Source organism: Balaenoptera acutorostrata, chromosome 7, assembly GCF_949987535.1.
Source record: "Balaenoptera acutorostrata chromosome 7, mBalAcu1.1, whole genome shotgun sequence".
NCBI lineage: Eukaryota > Metazoa > Chordata > Mammalia > Artiodactyla > Balaenopteridae > Balaenoptera > Balaenoptera acutorostrata.
In genome coordinates this window covers 71,545,776-71,569,767 of record NC_080070.1, presented here as the reverse complement: position 1 = coordinate 71,569,767, position 23,992 = coordinate 71,545,776, and the positions used below count along the sequence as shown (strand labels likewise).

Genomic DNA, 23,992 nt, shown 5'->3' with positions numbered 1-23,992 from the left:
AACCACCCCTTGAGAGTGGATGGGATTTGTGAATAGGATGGACTGTCACTCCCATGTTTATGTTGCATTACATAAGACACTGTCTTAATAAAATGAAGAGATTCTCACGCTGACTTTGATGCCATGTTGTGAGATGTCTGTATAGTTAAGACCTGACCAGCATCTAGGAACTTAGAGACACCAGAAAGAAAATGGGACTTCAGTCCTACAACCACCAGAAGCTGAATTCGACCAACAGTAGCTTGGTAGAAGACCCCAAACCTGAGATGAGATTGTAGCCCTGGCCAATACCTTGACTTCATTCTGGTGAGATCCTGATGAGCAGAGGACCTAGCTAAGCTATACGCAGGCTCCTGACTTAGGGAAACTAAGATAATAAACGGGTGTTGTTTTAACCACTAAAATTGTGATAATGTATTGTATAGCAATAGAAAACTAATAACCCACAAAAGAGGACACAACGCGGGGATGTCCAGCTCAGGGCTCAGCGAGGGGGTAATAGGAGTTTCCCCAAAATATAAACACATGTAAACTTCCCAGGAGAGCCAAGCTCCAAGCTCCAAGTCAATTGCCATATGGGATTGGGTTGGACTTGGGAGGTCAGTGGTCTGGCCTGGGGCAACAGGACGGCTCTAATTGATCTATCGCTAGCTCAGCTCCCAGAGAGAAAGGGCATGAAGTTGTGATGGGGAAGAAGGGAGAGAGGAAAGAGGGTGGTTCCTTGTGTCCTCCATCCTGGGGATGTTTAGCTGGTTGAGAAGCCCAATTTAGTACAGACCACTCTCCTCCTACCACCCTGATAGGCTTCCAAACCAAGACATTTACTTGCTGATCTGCTGTTATTTCTCTTTCACAACTTGTTCTAGGAGGATTTGACTGGGAAGGAATTAGGGGCAAAGAACCAAAAGCATGCCTGGCTGGGCCCTGGAATATTCAGTATCCTCAGGATGGATATTTGAGAACAGACAATTGATACAATAGTGTACACGGAATGTAATGCTGGTATATAAAAAACACTTTAAAAGTACAATTCACCATCAGAAAGTCCACTTCTTCCATGTTAACCATTATTCATCTGTATGCAATACATCTCCAAAAAACATTTTATACTTTGTACTTACAGCCAGACAGGTTTCATTTGGGCTAAAACTTCGGAACCCACAGCAGTTTAAATTTCTCTGGATGTCATTTCGAGCACTTGCTGTATTGTTCCAACCAACTTCCAAAAGCTGACCCTAGAAAACGCATTTAAACGTACATTAAAATGTGTCATCCCTGGGACTTCCCTGGTGGTCCAGTGGTTAAGACTTCGCCTTCCAAGGCAGGGGGTGCAGGTTCAATCCCTGGTCGGGGAGCTAAGATCCCACATGCCTCGTGGCCAAAAAAACAAAACATAAAACAGAAGCAATATTTTAACAAATTCAATAAAGACTTGAAAAATGGTCCACATCAAAAAAAAAATCTTAAAAAAAAAAAAGTGTCATCCCTGCATAAAATGTATAAAGCTGGAGCCTGCAACTCTTAAAACTGAGTGCACCTAATATAATACTCTTTATAAGAGCATCAAAACTTTTCAAAGGGTTACACTTCAATCTGCAACAAAAAGAAGGCATGATTTCTATCCCAAGAATAAAAAGTCTTCACGTTCACATGTGATTTAAAAGAAGCACTTAGGTCAAAGGCCTAGTTTTCAGAGTGTAGCAAGACAAATTTTCCATTGCCCCAAAAGAGAGACCCATATTCTTCAAACAAATTAGAGTTTGAAGAGCATAATTGCCAGAATGAAACCACAAACATTCTGGAGCCAATGTTTCATTGCATAATAGTAGGGAAAGACTGGGTGAACATCCATTAGCAGGAGCACTTTTTACCCAGTGAGGGCAAAATCCTACTTCAAGGATGCAGAAAATAGCAACACGTGATGTTTTAGGGCTCTAAGCAGCCCCACTAAGGCAATGAGGAACAAAAGACTTCAGCTATGTAGAGTGAAATGGCATTCTGAACAGGAAGAAATTATATTATATTCCAATCATTCCTCCCCCTTTCTTCCTACATGTATTATGTGGTATAATAAAGTAGAAAGAAAAAAAGTCTTTGCTTACCTGTTGCTCCTGGTTCAGGGCTAAGCAAGCACATGATACGGAAAACTGGACAATAAATACAAGTAAGAGAATAATCATGTACTGAGAATCAAAGTTAAGGCTATTTCTGGAAATTCTTAAAATAACATAAAACAGAGGTACTGCCAATGTCACAACTCACTAGAAGGAGGTCACCCAGAAAACAGAACAAATGGCACTTAGAGAAAGTGCAAGAAGAATACACGTAATTTTTATTTTGATGATACACTGTAGATATAATTATATAGAAAAATACTAACAACAATAATTATTTAAATGCTGATCTGTTATAGAGAAAAGATTGTGGTTGCCAAGGGGGAGGGGAGTGGGGAGGGATGGATTGGGAGTTTGGGATTAGCAGATGCAAACTCTTATACATAGGATGGATAAACAACAAGATCCTACTGTATAGCACAGGGAACTATATTCAATATCCTGTGATAAACCATAATAGAAAAGAATATGAAAAGAATATATATGTATAACTGAGTCACTTTGCTATACAGCAGAAATTAAACACAACATTGTAAATCAACTATACTTCAATAAATTATTAAAAATAAATAAAAGCTGATCTATTATAATTTCATTTAGATTAAAATAAAAATTCTTACATAGATAAAACAGGAAATAAGTAGAGATAAATGTATGTAAGCTTTCTTAATATCAACTCTTAAAAAAAAATCATTGTGAAATTCTCAACCAAATATTAATGACTTGGAAAGGACCTAGAAGTCACTGAATCAGTTCAATGTAACTCTGAATTTGCAACACATAAATAGGATGATACTGAACTTGCAGAATACATTCGTCATGATGTGAAAAGGAGAGAGAATATGTAAACATACAATAACTTAACCCTAAGAAATGTTCCTAATGTTGGTTGGACAAATACACATAATGCTTGCCAGGAGTTGCCGTCTGGCAATTAATTTCCTTACGGTAATTTTAAATTAGTTGTAGTTATCACAGGAGTAATCAATAAGATAAGAGCAAACCCAAGTGGGGTATAAATCCCACCTGTAAAAAAGGATACAAAAAAAAGCAACACCTGATGGTGTTTCACAGCTCCGATCAGCCCCACTAATGCAATCAGGAACAAGAAGATGCCCACTGCGATGACCACACCGACCACCCGGAGACTGGAAATCAGCCCGAAGCCGATGCCCCACGCTGCAATTCCAATTAGCAGCAGACTAACCAACTGCAAAAACAACCACAAAGGGCAGTGATGGGGGGAGGGGCGGAGGGAGGGGGAGGGAGAAGAAAGAAGGGAAAAGCGTCAATTTATGTATTAATATCAAGAACATTTTTCAGGGCTTCCCTGGTGGCGCAGTGGTTGGGAATCTGCCTGCCAATGCAGGGGACACGGGTTCGAGCCCTGGTCTGGGAAGATCCCACATGCCGCAGAGCAACTAGGCCTGTGAGCCACAACTACTGAGCCTGCGCGTCTGGAGCTCGTGCTCCGCAACAAGAGAGGCCGCAACAGAGAGAGGCCCGCGCACCGCGATGAAGAGTGGCCCCCGCTCGCCGCAACTGGAGAAAGCCCTCGCACAGAAACGAAGACCCAACACAGCCAAAAATAAATATAAATTAATTAATTAATTAAAGAAACTTTAAAAAAAAAGAACATTTTTCAGGCACCTACTTAGTATCTTACAAATGATTGCTAACACTCAATACTAGAATACACACATGATCTCACAGATAGTATTGTCTTAACAAGTTATATTAATCCTTGGCCATGCTTTTAAAAAACAAACAATAATCTATAAAATTATTATGGATCCTCAGAGGCCACCTGGCTTACGAAACCTAAACGATTTCTACTTAAGCTTTTGAAATAATAGCGTATGTAAAACTTTTAGACACCAACACATCTCAGTCCGACATACTGGTTTCTTCACGTGGAAATCACATATCTTTCCTTCAAAGCCCCAGACTGTAACCTTCTCTGTGGTGCCTTCCTAGTCCCCAACAAACTAAATTCATCTCTCCATTCTCTGAGCAATCTCTGTTCTTCAAATATGGTTCCACTGTTCCCTTCAACACATTAGCATTCTGTTTCCAAGCCTGTCCCTCCTAGGAGTCTCTGAGCAACTTAGAGACCCCATCTTTTCACTTCCCTTTATCCCCAGAACCTATCACAGAACCTCGCCTTTGGAACAGTCAAAATATCTCACAATATCGTTGACGAAATGAATTGCTTTAGATATCATTGGCTATTCTGTGAGAATTCAAATATAGAGAGAGACTATTAAAACTTTTAGGATGAAAAGAGTATAAGAGATTTTAGCTACTTAGAGCAAAAATGGCATTCTGAGCAAGAAGAAATTATTTTACATCCCGATCATTTAATTTATATTCTTATAAAACAAAATCAAGTGTAAGAGGTAAAACACATGCCTCAATCAGTCATTACCTGTAAAACTCAAAGTTACAGTTACTTCTTTAAAATAACACTTAAATAGCATGCCATATAAAGATTATAATCAACTGATAGAAGATACAGCTTAAATAGGTATGGGGGTGGCCGGGGTGGAGGGTGGAACAGGAAAGAGACAGTATCTTCAAGTCAATCGAGAGTCAACCATTTCCTGGAGCAAGTTGACAGCTTAATACCTTGTTGGGAGGAATCAAAGTATGTAAAATAAACTTTCTAGCACCACTCCAAGGCCTAATAAACTTTGTTTTGAGATACAAAATAAATCATCACTCACTCAAATGGTTCTTTACTCAAATGTGTAATTTTTTATAAGTGTGGTCATTGTTTATCAGACACAATTTTTAAATGCCTTGGTATGTAAAACTTCTTATATGTATAGACATACAAGTAAAATGGCTAAATATGGACAAATACAGCAGCTATTTGTATTTTTATCCATTTATTATAAAGCAGCAAAACTTGAGAATGAAAGCAACTATCTGTAGCATGATAGGAACAAGTTACGGAGTTATATGGACTTGATGTTCTCCATTGAACTAGTACACAGAGGAAGTTTTTCTTTTTAGAGGGAGAAGAAGAGGATAAACTTCTCACAAATACTGCTACCCAGAAATTAGTTCTCCTCATTTTCTCAACCGCTTCTTCTCAGCAGATCCATTTGCTTCTGTCTCATTTTTATCAACTCACAGTCTTCTCACAACTTCAAACAATCTTGGATTGAGAAAAAGTCCTTGGGCCCATCACAAATGAGCTTATTTCTGACTTTGTTATGCCCGAATATAACACATTTCCTTTCACGAGGTGTAAAAGGCAGAAGCCTGAAGGAGGTGTCAAGGAAGGAGAGGAAGATAATGCTGGAGGGGCCTCACCTCAGTGAGGGGAGAGGGCAATGCTTAGCATACTCAACAAACACTGAAGATGGTCCACAGTCTCAACACATCAGAGTAACTTGCTGTATCGGTCAGGGTTCTCCAGAGAAACAGAGCCAATAGGATATATAATGAGAGAGAGTAAGAGAGAGAGAGGAGATTTATTTGAAGGAACTGGCTGATGTAATTGTGGGGTCCACCAAGTCCAGAATGTGTAGGACGGGATGACAGGTTGGAAATTCTGAAACGATTTCAGCGATGCAGTCTTGAGACAGAATTCCTTCTCCTTTAGGAAACGCAGTCTTTGTTCTTAATGCTTTCATATTTCATATCGTACATGAGGCCCATAATTACTTAAACTCAACTGAGTATAAATGTTAATCACAACTAAAAAATACCTTCAGAGCAACATCTAGACTGATGCTTGAAAAAGCATCTTGGCATCGCAGCCCAGCCAAGGTGACATATAAAATTAACCAACACTTGCCAGCTTCAAGTCCTGGGTGTGATGCCTATTTACTAACTTAATTAAATTCAGGGGCAGGACATTTACTCTATATTTCTTTGAGTCTTAAGGCCAAAAAGATCAGAAGCATGAATAATATGACACATAAAATTCTTCTAATCCATAGTTTTAAAGAATCCTTTGGGAATTATACCAAATCCTTAACAACATTAATGAAATTCTTACCACGAGTTAAATATTCATCAACAAATGGTTAGTACCCACTACACATGGAAGCCAGAGACAAGATACCCCTAAATACTGAAATTTAAATTCATATAATTTTCATGTGGAACACAATATGTTCCTTTGATTTTTTTTTCAACCATTTAAAAATGTAAAACCATTCTTAGTTGGCAGGCGGTACAATAATAGGCAATGGAATGGATGTGGCCCATGGGCTGCAGCTTGCTGACTTTCATTCTAGAATTCAATGTAGGAGAGAATGAAAAACTACAATGGGACAAATCATTGCTATGTCAGAGATTTTTACAAAGTGGGTCAGAGTAGAGAACAATAATCAAAAATATCCAGATAAACAGGACACATCAAAGACTGCAAAGGAACCATAACAGAACACATAGTAGGCTGAAAAATGACCCCAACTGAATATTACCGTATACAGCAAAAGAATGAATGCTGTATCACATGGCAAAAGATGTGACTCAATTAAGGGTCTAAAAGGGACAAGCTTATCCTGGATTATCAGGCGGCCTCTAAGCGTCATCAAAAGTATCCTTACGAGAGAGGCAGAGGGAGCGTAGAGACAGAGAGAGAAGACAGCAACATAAAGACAGAGGCAGAGGGTGATGTGACCACAAGGCAAGGAATGCTGGCAGCCAGCAGAAGACAGAAGAGGCAAAGTGGCAAGGAGGCAAGGAACAGATTCTCCCCTAGGGCCTTCAGAGGGAGTGCAACCCTGTCAACGACTTGATGGTGAACTTCTGGCCTCGTGAACTGTTAGAATAGCTTTCTGCTGGTTTTTTTTTTTTTTTTAACTTATTTATTTATTTATTGATTTTTGGCTGTGTTGGGTCTTCGTTTCTGTGCGAGGGCTTTCTCCAGTCGCGGCAAGTGGGAGCCACTCTTCATCGCGGTGCGCGGGCCTCTCACTATCGCGGCCTCTCTTGTCGCGGAGCACAGGCTCCAGACACGCAGGCTCAGTAATTGTGGCTCACGGGCCCAGCTGCTCCGCGGCATGTGGGATCTTCCCAGACCAGGGCTCGAACCCGTGTCCCCTGCACTGGCAGGCGGATTCTCAACCACTGCGCCACCAGGGAAGCCCCTTTCTGCTGTTTTTAAGGCACCGTGTTTGTGGTAATCTGTCACAAGCAGCCCACACAAAACAGTCCTCGCATTCGCAGATGAACAAGTCAGAAATGCATGTTACAGAAAGCTGCCTGATATTTTACCATCAGCGCAATCCTTACCATATAGCTGGAGTGAATTATTCAGATATCCCTTGTCAGTACCCTCCCAGCAAACCAAATCCTTGATGTACAACAGCAGCATTTCAACAAAAGGAGAAAACTGCTCTCTGCTCTCTCAGCTACCCAACTTACAGGCTTATTAATAACGAGAATCTTTCCCCCTTTGAAAACTAATGTCTATAACTAAAAAGGGGGTAGGGCACTTTATCACTTCTATAAGAAGTTCTAGCTTCCAGACTCGGCTTTATGCTGTTATTGAAAACATTATATAGAACATTCACAAGTATCTTTGCTCTGATTTTTCTTTTTCTAGGTAGGGGAAGAAAAAGGCTACACCCTTCTATGTACCTCTCTCTCAAGAGTATTCCTCACCAAGTTAGCTCTGCTGTGTCTCTAATATAGTTTTAGTCTATCCCCATCACTGATACTAGGCACCTCTCCTTCAAAAACATTTGAGAGGGTGTATCACTTTCTTATTGTCGTTTTAACAAATTAGCACAAGCTTAGTGGCTTAAAACACCACAAAAGTACTCTCTTGTAATTCTGGAGGTCAGAAGTCCAACACGGGTCTTCCAAGCTAAAATAACAGTGTCAGTAGGACTTCATTCCCTCTGGAAGCTCTAGGGGAGAATCCATTTCTTTGCCTTTTCTAGCCTCTAGAAGCCACTTGCACTCCTTGGCCAGTATATCCCCTTTCTCCATCTTCAAAGGCAGCTGTGTTATATCTTCAAATTTCTCAGACTGCAACCTGCTTCTCTAAGCACATCACTTTCTCTGAGTTTAAGCCACCTACATCCCTCTTATACAGACCTTTATGATTATATAGGGCCCCCAGGTAACCCAGAATAATCGCCCATCTCAAGATGCTTAATTTAATCACATCTTCAAAGCCCCTTTTGCTATATAAGGTCACATATTCACAGGTTCTAAGGATGAGGATGTGAACCTTTGGTGGGAGAGGAGTATTACTCATCCTACCATAGAACTTGGGCAACTGAGTTACCCACGTAACTGAGTCCTTCCTGCTACTCGTACTTTAAAATATTGAAAAAGACTTAACATTTTATTTAAATATTTAGCTGAGGGACTTCCCTGGTGGTGCAGTGGTTAAAAATCCACCTGCCAATGCAGGGGACATGGGTTCGAACTCTGGTCCGGGAAGATCCCACATGCCACGGTGCAACTAAGCCTGTGCGCCACAACTACTGAGGCTGCACTCTAGAGCCCTCAAGCCACGACTACTGAAGCCTGTGCAACTAGAGCCCATGCTCCGCAACAAGGGAAGCCACCGCAGTGAGAAGCCCGCACACCGCAATCAAGAGTAGCCCCCGCTCGCCGCAGCTAGAGAAAGCCCGCATGCAGCAACGAAGACCCAACGCAGCCAAAAATTAATTAATTATTTTTAAAAAAAAACACTATATATTCTCTGTGGTTGATTACCAGATCAAATTGTCATATATAAACATGCATAGAAATGATGTATGTTGATTTTAGGATAGTGAGTACAATACTTTTGGTGCGGATTGGGAAAGGGAATGGAGAGGAGCCCTTTAGCTGTACTATAACTTTGAACCTCTTAAAAAGAGACATAGGGGCTTCCCTGGTGGTGCAGTGGTTGAGAATCTGCCTGCTAATGCAGGGGACACGGGTTCGAGCCCTGGTCTGGGAAGATCCCACATGCCACGGAGCAGCTGGGCCCGTTAGCCACAACTACTGAGCCTGCGCGTCTGGAGCCTGTGCCCCGCAACGGGAGGGGCCGCGATAGTGAAAGGCCCGCGCACCGCGATGAAGAGCGGTCCCCGCACCGCGATGAAGAGTGGCCCCCACTTGCCGCAACTGGAGAAAGCCCTCGCACGAACCGAAGACCCAACACAGCCAAAAATAAATAAATTAATTAATTAAAAAGAAAATCCTTAAAAAAAAAAAAAAAAACTTTAAAAAAAAAATAAATAAAAAAAAAAAAAAGAGAGAGAGACATAGCAAAACACTGGCATTTGTGAAATCAGGCTGTTGGGATCACATGAGTACACCATATTACTTTCTGTGCATATAAAGCATTTCCAAGTTACAAGTAGCCTGAAAATGTAACAACCCTGTTCTTATTGGAACACCAATACTAAATTCTTCCGCTTTGCTTTCCTCTGTAAATTTGTCCAACTTGCCTCACCCAGCCTTCGTTCCCACAATTCCCCAAACATGGCTACTCACATCAAGATATTCTCATTTGTCTCTCAAATATTTCACATTAATTCCCAACTGTGCATCTCCAGGTACTGTCCACATTCTCCCCTACAATTTGCACCCACTTAAGAAAAAGGAAGGCTTTCAAATGAAGGTGGTGGAGACCTGAAGACAGCAGGCAGTAATTCACTGACTCTCCACTTGTTTATAACAGAAAGTGAAGCTCTAGGTCTGTCACACTTGGGTAGACTCACGTGTGCATCTTGACACCACCCTATCACCTCCTTCTGGTACCCGACTCCTAAATACACATTCTCATTTGTAACGTGGAAGAGAACATGATTTAACGGTCCAATCAAAAACAAATTTTGCATGTATTACCACAACAGAGAAACTGTCCAAACATAAACTTACTTAAGTGACTCAATTTTCTAATAAACCCCCAAAATATGTTTGGTTTTTTTCATTTTTGGGGTTTTTTTTAAACATTTATTTATTTATGGCTGCGTTGGGTCTTCGTTGCTGCATGCGGGCTTTCTCTAGTTGCGGTGAGCAGGGGCTACTCTTCGTTGCGGTGCGCGGGTTGCTCATTGCAGTGGCTTCTCTTGTTGCGGAGCACGGGCTCTAGGCGCGCGGGCTTCAGTAGTTGTAGCACGTGGGCTCAGTAGTTGTGGCTCACAGGCTCTAGAGCGCAGGCTCAGTAGTCGTGGCGCACAGGCTTAGCTGCTCCGTGGCATGTGGGATCTTCCCGGACCAGGGCTCGAACCCGTGTCCCCTGTATTGGCAGGCAGATTCTTAACCACTGCGCCACCAGGGAAGCCCTGTTTGGTTTTTTTAATAAAGCAAAACTGAAAACAACATAAATGTTTTTGGGTGTGACTGCTGTCTCTAACACAGTGTAACAAAAATCCCCAAGTACTCATAATTAACTTTTTAAATTAGAAACAACACCTAACGTTTTATGATATGCCTCTAATTAGATCTGATTATCAGTGTTTCTTTAACTTTTACTAAGAAGGAGCCTTTTAAAGATAATAATGAAGCAATTCATTTCTGAATAGTGGTAATTGTATGTTATGGTTGGTTTGTAATTTTGAAGAGAATGGGATTATGTGAAATCTTCCAAATGAGTGATACAAAAATTATGGATTCCAATAAAATTCTAACTGTATAATTAAAAAGCCTGCTTGTCACTAGAACCTGGTAGACAAAGGAACTGCATGAATTTTTTGTTTAATAATAACAACAGTTTCCTTATGAGACCAATGGTAATAGAAAGTAAATTTAGACCTATGACAAATAGTTTCCTTCCTTTGGGAGACAGAAGGCTGATAAAAACAAATTATGGATCTGTTAACTTGTTGATAGTGATGTTTTTTATGAACAGGAAGCGCCAACCTTTCCTGTTTTCTCTTTAAAACAAAGAAAAGTGAATCATACAAAAAAGAGCTTTTAAAAGAGAGAGTACAAAGGCTAAAATGAAAAGCCACGCCAAGGCAAGATTATAAAAGTGTCTACAACTGGTATTGCTTCCCCAAGCAAATCCTTAAAAAAGGAGGTGGTGGCAAAACTACTAGTGCGCACATGGATAGATTCTTTTTTTTAAAAAATTTATTTATTTTTATTTTGGGCTGCATCGGGTCTTAGTTGCGCGGGATCTTTCATTGCGGCGCCCTGGCTTCTCTCTAGTTGAGGCTCGTGGGCTCAGTAGTTGCGGTGCGCGGGCTTAGTTGCCCTGCGGCATGAGGGATCTTAGTTCCCCCACCAGGGATCGAACTCGCATCCCCTGCATTGGAAGGCAGATTCTTAACCACTGGACTGCCAGGGAAGTCCCATAGATTCTGATGAAGGAGGGCACTAGCGGCACAAAGCTATCTGGCCAGTGACCTTAACAGAGTCCCTTCATTTTACAGGTGAAAAATCAGAGTAGCAAAATGACGTGCCCAATGACAGAGGCAGAATTGTGGCAACCTTTCTGTTTGGTGCATTTTTTTCTTCCTGTAGGACCATATCATAGTGCCTAGCAACACAGTTAAGTAGTTTTTAACATCGAGATATAATAGTAAAGACAATATTATAATGCATAAGAAACTGTAGTTCTTGCTTCGTAGCCAGATTGATATAGCTTTGATTAGCATCTCTTTGACTTACTCCCTATGAGATCTGGTTGCACAGTCATGTATAAACGAACAATAAGGTCCTCACTCATACAACTTTGCTATTAGTTAACTACCAAATCCTTGCTTATTCATTTTGTGCTTATTTTTCTTTTACCCGACCTAGAAAATTTGTCACATATGCCGACATTCATATACAAGCACACAGTGCATTGCCTGGAGTAGGGGAGCAAGAAATCCTAGTAAGGATGAACAGTCTTTATCTTTGAGATCACTCTAGCAAATAAAATTATTTAAAACTAATAAACATGTATTTATGCACTTTTTGGATCAATAACACGCAATGCCACTCCAGAAGAAAGAAAAAAAATGTTGTGCATAATGTTCTTTACAATCTAGCTTAAGTAGGTGTTGAAGCATTAAACCACTACAGTAGGCCTTTCAAATGATGGAGCTGCTAGAACATTCTAGAATTAGGACTAGAAGATTCAAATTCCTACTCAGAGGACAAAGGATCTCTGTAGGGGACATACGGTGTTTTTACAACCCAGCACATACATTTCTTATAAAACCCGTAATCATAGTGTCTCACTGGCCCCCTCCAACCACTGCCAGCAGCAATCATGGTTGCTCATCCTCCTACCCACAGTGATTGGTTCATGGGTTGGGTCCATAAACCAACAGGGTTAATTAGTATGTCCCATATGATCATACAGGAATACTGAAAGAGGAAAAAAAGGGTTCCTCTGGTATAGCAAGCCATAAGGACAATTAAAATTGATTCTGCCAGTGGCCATCTTGCACATGGAAAGTTCTGGCCTCAAAAAGAATCTACGCAGAGGCAAGCTGGGCTGACAAGTGGATAGAAGGAGCAAGAGAGTTCTGACCTTTTCTGAGTCCCTTGATCCAGCCATACTAGGTGATCCAACTATTGAATCTCCCAATTATATCCTTCTAAGAGTTTGTGTTATCTCGCCAACACATTCTTTTAAGTTCATTTATAACTTATAAAGAATTCTGGTTAATGCAAGCTTCATCTCGCAAGTGTTTATCGTAACATTTTTAATACTTGCAAACTTGCAGTGACCCTGTCTACCTTCCCCACTGTGACCACCTTCCTCACCTAGACTAACTCTAAATCCTTCACCTTGTCAATGGGCTTTTACAAAATATGAGCACTCCCTTTTAGCCTAAAAGACCTACCTGAAACTTTTTACTGTAAGGACCAAACGAGAAGGGACTCAATGAGCCAGAGAAATGTCCTAGGCCATCTCCCTCCTGCAAACACCCTCCCCAGGCTTACCAAATTGAACTCTAGCCTCAATTTTACTGCTGAGCAGGTCAGTGGTTGCCTGCAAATTGGGAGCAAAGGTTATGTGGCAGGAGAGAGGGATTACAAAGGAGGATAAGCAAACTTTGGGGGTTGATATGTTCAAGGTCGTGAATGCAATGATGGGTTCACAGGTGTATATATGTGTCACAACTTTATCAAATTCATACTTTAAATATGTGCAGCTTATTGTATGTCATTAATACCCCAATAGAACTATTCTAACACACACACACACACACACACACACACACACAGAGCTTTATGAGGAAAAGCATTTTACAGTGTTATCCTTCTTCCAGCAGGGAACAAATCCTAATGCCTAGAGTTGCAGATGTAATTGGGTGACAAAGAAGAAAGTCACATACCAAGGATGGTAGGGCAGGATAACTGGGACCTTGATAACATGCTTGCATTGTGCACCTTCTCTAGATTACCTACTTCGAGACATCTTGCTACATGAAAATAACAGAGCTTACTATTTGAAGCAGCAGTAGCTGGGTTTCTATTACCTGCAGCTGGACTCTATTCCTAATATGGTAGTCTTTGATGGTCTTTCATTTAAAGCCAATAGATCAGGTCATTCCCATGCCGGCTATCTTTTGTTCCTAATCTCAGAATAAAGTCCAAACACCAGGCTGACAAATCCAAGAATGTGAAGGGCCTGGCTTACCTCTCGAGGTAACTCATTAGCCACTATTCCCCACCTCCAGTCATACTTTGAATTCTTCTAATGAGCCCTCTACACTTTGAGCGCCATACAGTCAAAGTACATGTCGACCTGATATTCCTAGCATGTGGCTAAGTGCCTGGTACAGAAGAGGTACTCCAAATACACCGCAGACTGAAAGAGCTCATGATCTTGTTCATTATGCTTTAGGAATAGGCAAATGCTTATTCCCTAACCTAATCAATATTTGGGGTGAAGAAATCCAGCCTAATGGTGTCCCAGATTATTCTTTCTCTATATAACCTATAAAAGAGAGTTTCATTCTTTCACCAAATATCCACCACATTGCAGAAACAACATGCAAAGAGAGACCTGAATCATTTCTAGAGCAGCTACATTTTTTGAGCATCCAAATTCTACCAGGGTAAGTGAATTGCTTTGAGGACGAAAGAGGAACGTAGAACCTTTGAAAAAACTGGATGCGATTCTGCAGTTAAATCATTCAAAAATGTTTTGTCAGCACTAAAGCAAGAGAGAAGACGTGATGATAGTGGAGGGTAAGAATCTTAAAACAGTAATAAGATTTAAAAGGACTATATCACGAAAATGTAAAACAGCATCCACCGATACATTAAAAACTAAGGCCCCAGACCTCTCCATGTCATAAGAGTAATTACACTTGACACTGAACTCTCCCTCTGAACTTCTGCCTAATGTGAAAAATTGAAGAACAATTCAGTGATTATCAAGCATGTGTTTCTCTGATACCAAATATCTGGATGGAAATTTGAAAATTCTGTAAATAATCTGGATATTGCTAAATATCCAGACATTTAGTGTTGAGGCCAAGACCGCAGTTCTTCATCTCATTTTCATTCCTTAAATGATACAAGGAAGGCTGATGTGCTGTTGTCACATAGTTTTCTTCTCTATGTTCTCCTTGGTGCCAAGCAGATTGCTTTATACTTACAAGGCACAGAATACATAATATATAATATCTGCTGGGAAGAAATTATATAGAGAATCAAAAGTACGGCATCCTAACTACTGAGCCTGCACGTCTGGAGCCTGTGCTCCGCAACAACAGAGGCCGTGATAGTGAGAGGCCCGCGCACCGCGATGAAGAGTGGCCCCCACTTGCCGCAACTAGAGAAAGCCCTCGCACAGAAACGAAGACCCAACACAGCCATAAATAAGTTAATGAATTAATTAATTTAAAAAACAAACAAACAAAAAACCTAAAAAAAAAAAAAAAAAAAGTAAGGCATCCTGACTTGCCATTTTCCAAGGATAACGAGTTTGAGGTAGCACTCACAGCTGCCAACAAAGTTTCAACGCCACCCTACATCTTCCTTCTTCGGAGCAGTTTTGGGAGACAAGAAGTGGAATTATGGGCAAAACAGCCCTGCACTGCCGCCTTCATTCAATCAACTAAATGCCAACCATATGGCAAGGCTGTGCTGGGCATTCAGGAAAGCCGGAGTGATTGGGACACGGTCGTTACTGTTGAGGGACATATAGTCTACCAAAAGACAAAATAAAAGGGTAATTGCTTTTTTCAGTGACTTCTTCATTGATCAACCTAAGAATCATGTCTTAGTCCTCATCTTTCTTAGCAGCATTTGACACAGATGTTCAACTCTGCCTCCTTAAAATGATGTGCATTTGGCTTCCAAGACACCCGCCTCTACCAGGCTTTCCTCCTATCTGACCGGCCATTCCTTCTCAGGCTCCTTGGCTGGCTCCTCCTTGTCTCCGAAAACTGTTATTACAAGAGTGTCCTTGGTTCAGTTCACAGATCACTGCCCTTCTCTACCTATCCTCACCAACTGGTTGATTTCATCTAGTAGCAATTCTAAATACCACTCTCTACATTGATGGCTCCCTGAATTTCAACCTCCAGCTATTCCTCTCCCCTGAACTCCACTGTTATTAGACTACCTGCCATCTGACATCTCCACTTGGGTATCTGATTGGCATCACATCTAATACTGAACCTCTTGTTTTCCTTCCAAAGCCTGGTCTACCCACAGTCTCCCCATTCCTGTTAATAGCAGATTCAGCAAGCCAGTTGTTTAGGCCATAAATCACAAGTAATCTGTGACTGGTCTCCCTCACATCCCATTCTCATCCATCAGGAAATTATGTTGGCAGCACCTTCAAAATACACCCAAAATCTGGCTATTTCTCTTACTTCCATTGCTATAATATTGGTCCAAACCTCCATCATCTTTGCTTCAATTACTGCAGTAGCCTTACAGGTGATCTCACTGTTTCTACTTTTGCCATCTATAATCTATTCTCAATTCAGGAGCCAGACAAACTTTTAAATGAAAATCAGTCCCAAAGCCACCAATGGCTCCCCATTTCCCTTGGTGTAAAAGTTCAACTCCTTCAATCTGGGCCCCAGAAATTCTCTGACTCATTTCCAACCACTCCACCCACCCCTTGCTCACTCTGTCCCAGCCACAGGAGTCCTCTCTGTCCCTTGCATAAATCAGAAATATTCCTTCAGGATCTTCTCAAAGGCCGTTCCCTCCACTGACGTTTTCCAGATGTCTGTCCTTCATCTCCTTCAAGTTTTTGTTCCACTGCTGTCTTACCGAGAAGGCTAATCCCGACCACCACATATAAAAATATGCCCTTATCCTCCCTTACACCCCCCAATGCCCCACTGTGCTTCAGCCTTCTTACTCCATTTTTCTCCATAGCATTTTACCTTCTAACATGATGTATAACTTATTTGCTTATTTGCTTATCATCTACCTTCCCCCCCAAACGTAAGATCCATGAAGGCAGGAACTTTTGGTTTCTTTTGTTCACTGCTGCTGTTGCTTAATTAATATTATTGGAATGAATAAAAGAAAAAGTATTTGGTTCATCTTAACAACATATTTATATTAGACTAATAATAATAAATTAGACTAATAATATAAAGAACCCTAGCCAACTATGATTCTAGTACAATTTTACGGAAAGCTGATTTGTTCACGGGAAAGGTTACAGGAAAACCTCAGATGCATAGGAGAGCTTGGCCAACAATGGGAGAGAAAAGAGAAAAGAGTATTCCGAGAAACATATTAGATTCTACAGTAGACAGATAAAAGCAATTCCTATTTATTGTTTTTAACCCAATGCTAATTTTCATGTCTTAAAATATTTGGCTGTCTTCTAGATTTAATTTTGATCAAATTATCCTGTTTATGCAAGCTTTCATTAGGTATGTTTTACCTCTGGTGAAAAGGGAGCAGCCAATTCTGCAAATTCCATTCAAGAAGTATTTAGAGAGTATAAGCTCTGTGTTAAAAAAAAAAAAAAAAAAAAAAAAAAAAAAAGCTACGAATCAAAGGATGCAACAAAGAGAAAGCTATGATCTCCGCCAATAAAAGGTGGATAGTCTAGCTGGGGAAAAAGCAAACACAAAGCAATCTATAGTATGGAGCATTGGTATGGTTAATGGCAAAGACAGAGTAAAATAAAATCTTACAACACTGACTCTCAGCCCTCACTGTAATTTAGAATTAGCTAGGAAGATTTTAAAAAGGGTTTTTTTAAACCAAAAAATCACATGTCTCCTCCCTCTCTCTGAATCCTGATTGAATTAGTCTGGGGTGGCACTCAAGTAGTAAGATTGATTCCCAAGTGAAAATTTAAGGAAACAATTCTTTCTGACTTAAGAAACGGTAGGCTTTATTTGAGTAGTTTTACAAAGACAGAGCAAGGTATTAGAGGTCAAGAGCAGAGGATCAGCAAAGACAGGCAACAAAGGGCAAAATGTCTGGGGAACCCTCTGTGGCTGAAATATACGAAGAGATGCACACGGGAAGAGCAGATGGTGAAAGATCTTGAATGGCATGCTAAGGAATTTGGGTTTATTCTCTGAGTTTTCATCCACTATTACAAGTGCATTATTCATTTTACAGTGATAAGATAATATGGAGGAACAATTCAGGTGAAATGTGATAAGAAGGAAGACGAACTAAACCTAGCCTGTCTTCACCAGTAATTCATATGTGTTTGAGGTGATGATGGCCCACTTTTAACCTACCTAAAACTGTATGCAAATTAAACCACTGAGATGTTCAAATCTCACTTTTCAAATGTAGGCTGAAATACAATTATTCCCCTAATAAATTTTCTTTCTTTGTAAAAGCCTCTTAATTATGTTGTTAAACTTTGTGAAAGAAAATAACCTCGTTTCAAGTAAGAAATCGCATAAATAGCACATTTCGGTAACTGTTTTAAAATCAAAAGTTGGGAAATTTCACAAACGTATTTAGCACAAAGGCCGACTATAAACACCAGCTCAACAGCATCGTGTGGAAATTCCAGGTTCTGTAAACAGTGAATCATTTTTAAATTCAAAATCCAAGTAAATATTCAGCAACCACTTAAATATTTTAAATTCACTCAGTAGTTTGAACAAGGGCCGAGAAATAACATAAGCCTAACCACACATTAAAATATTAAATAAGAATAATTTGAAAAATAATGATCAGAATTTTGAAAAATGTCAAATACAATAATTTGAAGGCAATTACAATAAGCAGATTTTTTTCTTTGGCTGAAGTATTAGTGTTTTTCATTTATTTTGGAGTAGAAACTGAACAAAATTATACTTTTCCAGCCCTCTAATGACCAGAATAGGACTTTAAAAAATGTACAGGAAAATCGTTCCAAACTTACACTCACCATACCTCAGTCATTTTTTTCTTACAACTGAAAGATTAATATTACTGTTTTGAGGGTATGAACTCTTGACCCCGTAGGGCCTGCTTGAGTTAACACCAGCCTGTAAGTGTTAGAAAACCCAGTAGCTTGAAAACCTTTCCATTGTAACATACAGGTTTGTAATTCAGAAATTTAAAATAATTCAACTGTTTCCACGAAGCTGTAACAACTTGCTCTTTTTTCTATAGCACATCCAAAGCATTTATCCACATTCTCTCCTTTTATCCTAACAACTCCACAAGGGAAGAATGAAAAATATCATCACCAGTTTATAAATGAAAAAACTGAAACTCAGATGGAGACCTTTGCCCAAGGTTAAATTCCAAGCAAGTTGTAAAGTTGATATTCAAATTTAGGTTTCCTTCCGAAACCCAGCTGTTTTTCTCTCCATAGACTGTACAGATATATATATATTTTTATCTGCTACGTTTTACCTATTTTAAGACAACCTCAATTTCAGAGATACCTAAAACGCAAATAAACATATGCCTTAGAATGAATGTAAATTGGTATAATTTTTGACTGCATGGAGATTTTTTCCCCAAAGCAACCCAAGATATAGAAAAAATATTGCAAAAAATCAACAGAAACAAACTTAGATTTTAGAAGAATAAATATAGACTAAGAAGCAAAACTGAAACTTCTGAAATGACCCTTATTTAAAGACCACGAGTTATTTTCTGTTCCTTACGTTCTTAATTAAAACTATTCATACACACACACACACACACACACACATACATATAAACAGCAGCCGATTCCTAGAAGTCTTTTCTTCTCTGCTTAAGAAGCACGAGGAGACATATTCAAAATGTTACATATTTTAAATTATTTATTTATTTATTTATGGCTGTGTTGGGTCTTCGTTTCTGTGCGAGGGCTTTCTCCAGTTGCGGCGAGCGGGGGCCACTCTTCATCGCGGTGCGCGGGCCTCTCACTATCGCGGCCTCTCTTGTTGCAGAGCACGGGCTCCAGACGCGCAGGCTCAGTAGTTGTGGCTCACGGGCCCAGTTGCTCCGCGGCACGTGGGATCTTCCCAGACCAGGGCTCGAACCCGCGTCCCCCGCATCGGCAGGCAGATTCTCAACCACTGCACCACCAGGGAAGCCCCCTCAAAATGTTACATATTTTAATATAACACTTATTTCATACCTCCTAAAATTCCCCACAAATCACTAGGAATAATTATTTAAAGTTATTTTTCACTTTTTGTCAAAATAATTTCAATCAAAATTATTTTAAAATCAACGATTAAAAATAAAAGACTGTTTTCCCAAAGCAGTTTTCACTTGTGTTTATATCCTGAACAGTATCAAAAAGACCAAGCTATTTCCACGCTTCCCCAATTCAATCATACCTTCTTCTCCAACCCACAAAGATCTACCCTAGTCCTAAATTTTGTGGCACCTAAAGTCAGTCCTTCCCTTATATAGCATTAATTTTTCCACTCTATAAATCCCAACTAGATCCTGTCTTCACAGAGGAGGTACTTGCATTTGTATGTGTTTATTATTGCCCACAGTTCTCAGCAGAATGCACACAGTAAGCAAATGTTTATTGACTGAAGAAAGCTCTTGAGATCATATGTAGAGAAGATAGTGAATGAAAAACAGGCTTCATAAGGCATGTTGATTTCAAAGCCCAGTTTGGTTCACTGCTGTATTCCCAGAATGAGAACAGTGCCTTGCACACAGTAGACACTCAATAAATATTTGTTGAGTGAAGAAACATTCAGTTTCTATAAATGTAGGAAGTTCTAGAGCAAGTCACTCTCTTTTGTATAACACCATGAAAGTGCATGAAGAAACCGTAGCTTCTCCCTTTCCTCCCGTATCTATAAACTGTTGATATTCACTACATTAACGTAAAGTTGTTCATTACTAGGGATTCTATTAATTAAAACAACCAAACCATAAACAACAACAAAAATCAGCCACGCCTTTGGCTAGTGATCAAAATTCCATGACAAGTTTGGGCAATGTTCCATCCAACCTATTTTAATGACATGCTTTCTGGACTGGTCACGAATTCTGCCCTAATCTCAAGGTCATAAGCAGGCCACCTGAGCATGTGGACAGTTAGGCTGCCCTAAGTTCCTCAAGAAAATGCTTCAAGGCAAGAGTGATGACTCAAAGCAGACCATGGCCTTTACACCTGCCACACCCGTATGCAATCCTGGCTTTACTAACACTTTTAGAAATAATCTCAGATTCAATCCCACAACTTCAAGCTTATTTCGGAGGCAGTGACCCAGGTGGGACTGGAACCTATAAAGGGTCCTCCTATTCATGCCTTAAAAAGAAATGTCTCCCAAGTCTTCAGCCTTAACCTTGCCCCCAATCACTTCACATTTCCCATCTTAAAATGTTGAGGTGAAACCAGGGAAGATACAGAATCTAAATAATAGCAATGGCACATTTTCAGCATCTATTTAAGACCTGGTTCAACGTTTACCTTTCATTCATTTCCAGTTTAAACTGCTGAACTCATCTAAACTTGTTCACAATGTATAAGCAGTAGACACTAATTCATTTTAAGAAATATCCTTTTTCTAAAAAGCCTTAGGGCTTCCCTGGTGGTGCAGTGGTTAAGAATCCGCCTGCCAATGCAGGGGACACGTGTTCGAGCCCTGGTCCCGAGCAACTAAGCTTGTGTGCCACAACTACTGAGCCTGCACTCTGGAGCCCGCGAGCCACAACTACTGAAGCCCACACGCCTAGAGCCCGTGCTCTGCAACAAGAGAAGCCACCGCAATGAGAAGCCCGCGCACCGCACAAAGAGTAGCCCCCGCTCGCCGCAGCTAGAGAAAGCCCATGTGCAGCAACGAAGACCAAACGCAGCCAAAAATAAATAAATAAATAAATTTTAAAAAATAAATAAAAAGGTTTAGATTTAAAAGGGCCAACCATCTTTATAGTCCTGTGAATTTCCAATTAATTTTTACTACAGAGCTATTAAAATCAATAGAATATACTCTGAAGGTCAATAATTTAGAACAGATATAAAAGTCTTATATAATATGCTCCTTCAGAATTACCTTTCTCTTTGCTTTCCGGATACACAAGAGATACAAGTAGAAATGACATATCTCAAAAGCAACAGAACCAGATTTTAAAATAACTTGCCTTTAGAAAAAAAGAATATATACGGCATATTAATCTATATAGATCTCCTCAGTGACGTAAGTATGCAACGCAGACATTCTACTGTGTGTAAGCAGATACTATAAGGTTAAACGTCTGGCAAACAGGTAACTAAATCATGAGGGGGAGGGGCAGAAGTCAGAGCATAAAATGGGGAATGTGAAGTTCTAAATAGGCCATTCATGCTAATAAAAGAAAATACCTGCAGAATTGGTCAGCTTTTACTTAATAAATAATCAATGTGATAGGCATGTTCAGGTGAGACAAAGGTGAATTCTGATCTGAAACTTGACATGGATCTCCGATTACAAGGACCTGAATCACCAGGTGGTCTAGAATTTTTCCCAAATCTAGGATTAGTGACATGTTGATTAGATTCCTACTAACTAGTCAGAAAGACATACTTTTTACAGGTTTATGTCTTGCTTTCAAAGCTTTGCAACCATGTTCACATACAATGGAACAGTAATGCTAAAAGGACCCAGCCTCTCCCTCCTGCTGGGGACCACAGGCAGACTCCGCACTCCAAGTACGTAACCTAAGCTTGCACAGATGGCCTAGCTCTCTGCTAATGCACAGGAGCTGGGTTCGTTTTCAGGGTGGGTGCTGCAAAACAAACCCAGGTGTATTTATAGAAGGGAGCAAGACTATGATGGAGGGATGATGACAGAAGATGAAGTTTCTTCCGCATGGTAAAGAAGCCTGTGGAAAGATCTGGATCCCACAGCCTGGGTTCCACTTCTTGACTCGCCAACTATCAACTATGTAAAGTTATTAAAGCCCTTTTCGGTCTATTATCTTACGTATAAAATTTAGACAATGCCCCTTGCCTCGGATGATTGTCAGAAAAAGGAAAGTGTACGTAAAATCTGGGACGCGGTAGGCAATCGGTAAATGGCAATCTACTCTCCCATCCTCCGGTTCACCCTGAATTGCCCCTCAAAAATTATAAACATACACTGCAGGGTTAAAACTAAAAAACCAGAGCTGGTTGGCAGGGAAAGAAACAACCTGGGTGGAGGCTCGCTTATTTACTGGAGAATTTAGCTTAAAATGGATTTAGGATATTGATAAGAGGGGAGATACATGGAAAAAGCATCAGGTATAAGCAAAACTCCCCCTCCCCCAACTCCCGCTCCCCGCAAAAAGACATTCCTTTATGTAAGCACGAAACAAACTTCGGAAGCTGCGGATATCCTGTGAACCTACTCGGCGGCCTCAATTAAAATCACAGGCGCACGTAGAGCTAAGCACGACGCACACCATCCATATGCCGCCTTGTCAGTTTCAGATCACTCTATTTTTGCAAAACTGTCCTCAAACCCGAGGCGGCTCCCGCCTCCAAATCCGCCCCAGATGGGTTTGGGAGCCAAGAGCGAGTTGCAGAAGGGATAAGGATGGGAAAGTGGAGATGTCTGGTCAAATAACTGAAAAACAAGGCGGTGGGTGAGGGGGCGGGGTAGAGCAATGGGGAAGAGACGCGGCCAGTGAGCCAGAAAGACGGCGGCTTCACAATGAAAGGAAGAGACTGCGACAGTCGCCGGCTCCTGGTCCCCGGCGGGGACGGATGGCGAGGCCGGGCGGGGGAGGCCAGAGCGTGGGAAGACAGAAAGGGGGTGCGGGATGAAGTGAGCGAGTCATTGGCCAGACAGGGAAGTCACCGAGCACCCGAGCAGGTGCAAAGCCCCCAGGCGGAGAGGAACGGGCTCGGGATACTCACGGTGTAGAGTAGGTTGAGCGCGCATAGGCAGTTCTTGGAACACGCGAAGCCCCCGCAAACCATCTTGGAGCCTGCGGTTTCCGGCAACTGCAGGTAAAGTCTGGCTCCGGCGGAGCCTCCAGGCAGCCTCTTTGTCCTTGCCTTCGGGGCCTGGCCGAGGCGGCGCAGCAGCGGGGACGCGGGGGGGAGCCCGGGGCTTGGGCAGGGGCTGCAGTGCGCGGCACGCCCGCGGCGGCTCCTACCCGCTCTGGAACCTGCGGCCGCAGCTGCTGAAGCACGAGCCCGAGCCCCGCCCAGCCCCCCCCGCCTCGCCCCGCGCGCTGATTGGCCGCTGGCGGGGAACAAAGGTAGAAATATGCAAATAAATGCGCTCAGCTAGCTGGGATCAGGGAGGGGAGGGGAGGGGAGGGGAGGGGCGGGGCGGCCCCTGGGAGAGGGGGAAGGGGCGGAGGCCTTGAGGGAGAGTGCCTGAGGCCAGAGTGTGTGGCAGCGACCTCGCCGCGGGTTCCTGGGGAGCAGGTGAGGAGAAGAGGGCGGGACTCCACGGAGATCCACGCTGGCAGGGAGAGAGATGACAGCACCTCTCGGTTCTTGGCCCCAGCGGGTGACGTGGCACCATTTTGAATGAGATTTTAAAATTAAGCACCTGGCCTTGTTTGAATGAAGGAAAAAAGGAAGGAATGAAGCAATAAATGAATAAACGTGAACGATTTAAAACAGAGAGTGAAGT

At 41.4% G+C, this 23,992-nt stretch overlaps 1 protein-coding gene across 1 annotated transcript in view; it reads right to left on the bottom strand.

Annotated features, from left to right (window-relative positions):
• Positions 1 to 23,525, bottom strand: part of TSPAN13 (tetraspanin 13) — a 31,682-nt gene extending 8,157 nt beyond the window's left edge. Inside the window, exons 1-4 of the mRNA XM_007164879.2 lie at positions 23,263 to 23,525; positions 3,157 to 3,324; positions 2,103 to 2,183; positions 1,122 to 1,235 (exon numbers count right to left, since the gene is read on the bottom strand). Coding sequence (XP_007164941.1) covers positions 1,122 to 1,235; positions 2,103 to 2,183; positions 3,157 to 3,324; positions 23,263 to 23,325 — 426 coding nt within the window. The 5' untranslated portion in view covers positions 23,326 to 23,525. The remainder of the gene's footprint in view (positions 1 to 1,121; positions 1,236 to 2,102; positions 2,184 to 3,156; positions 3,325 to 23,262) is intronic.
• Between the last annotated feature and the right edge of the window lie 467 nt (positions 23,526 to 23,992).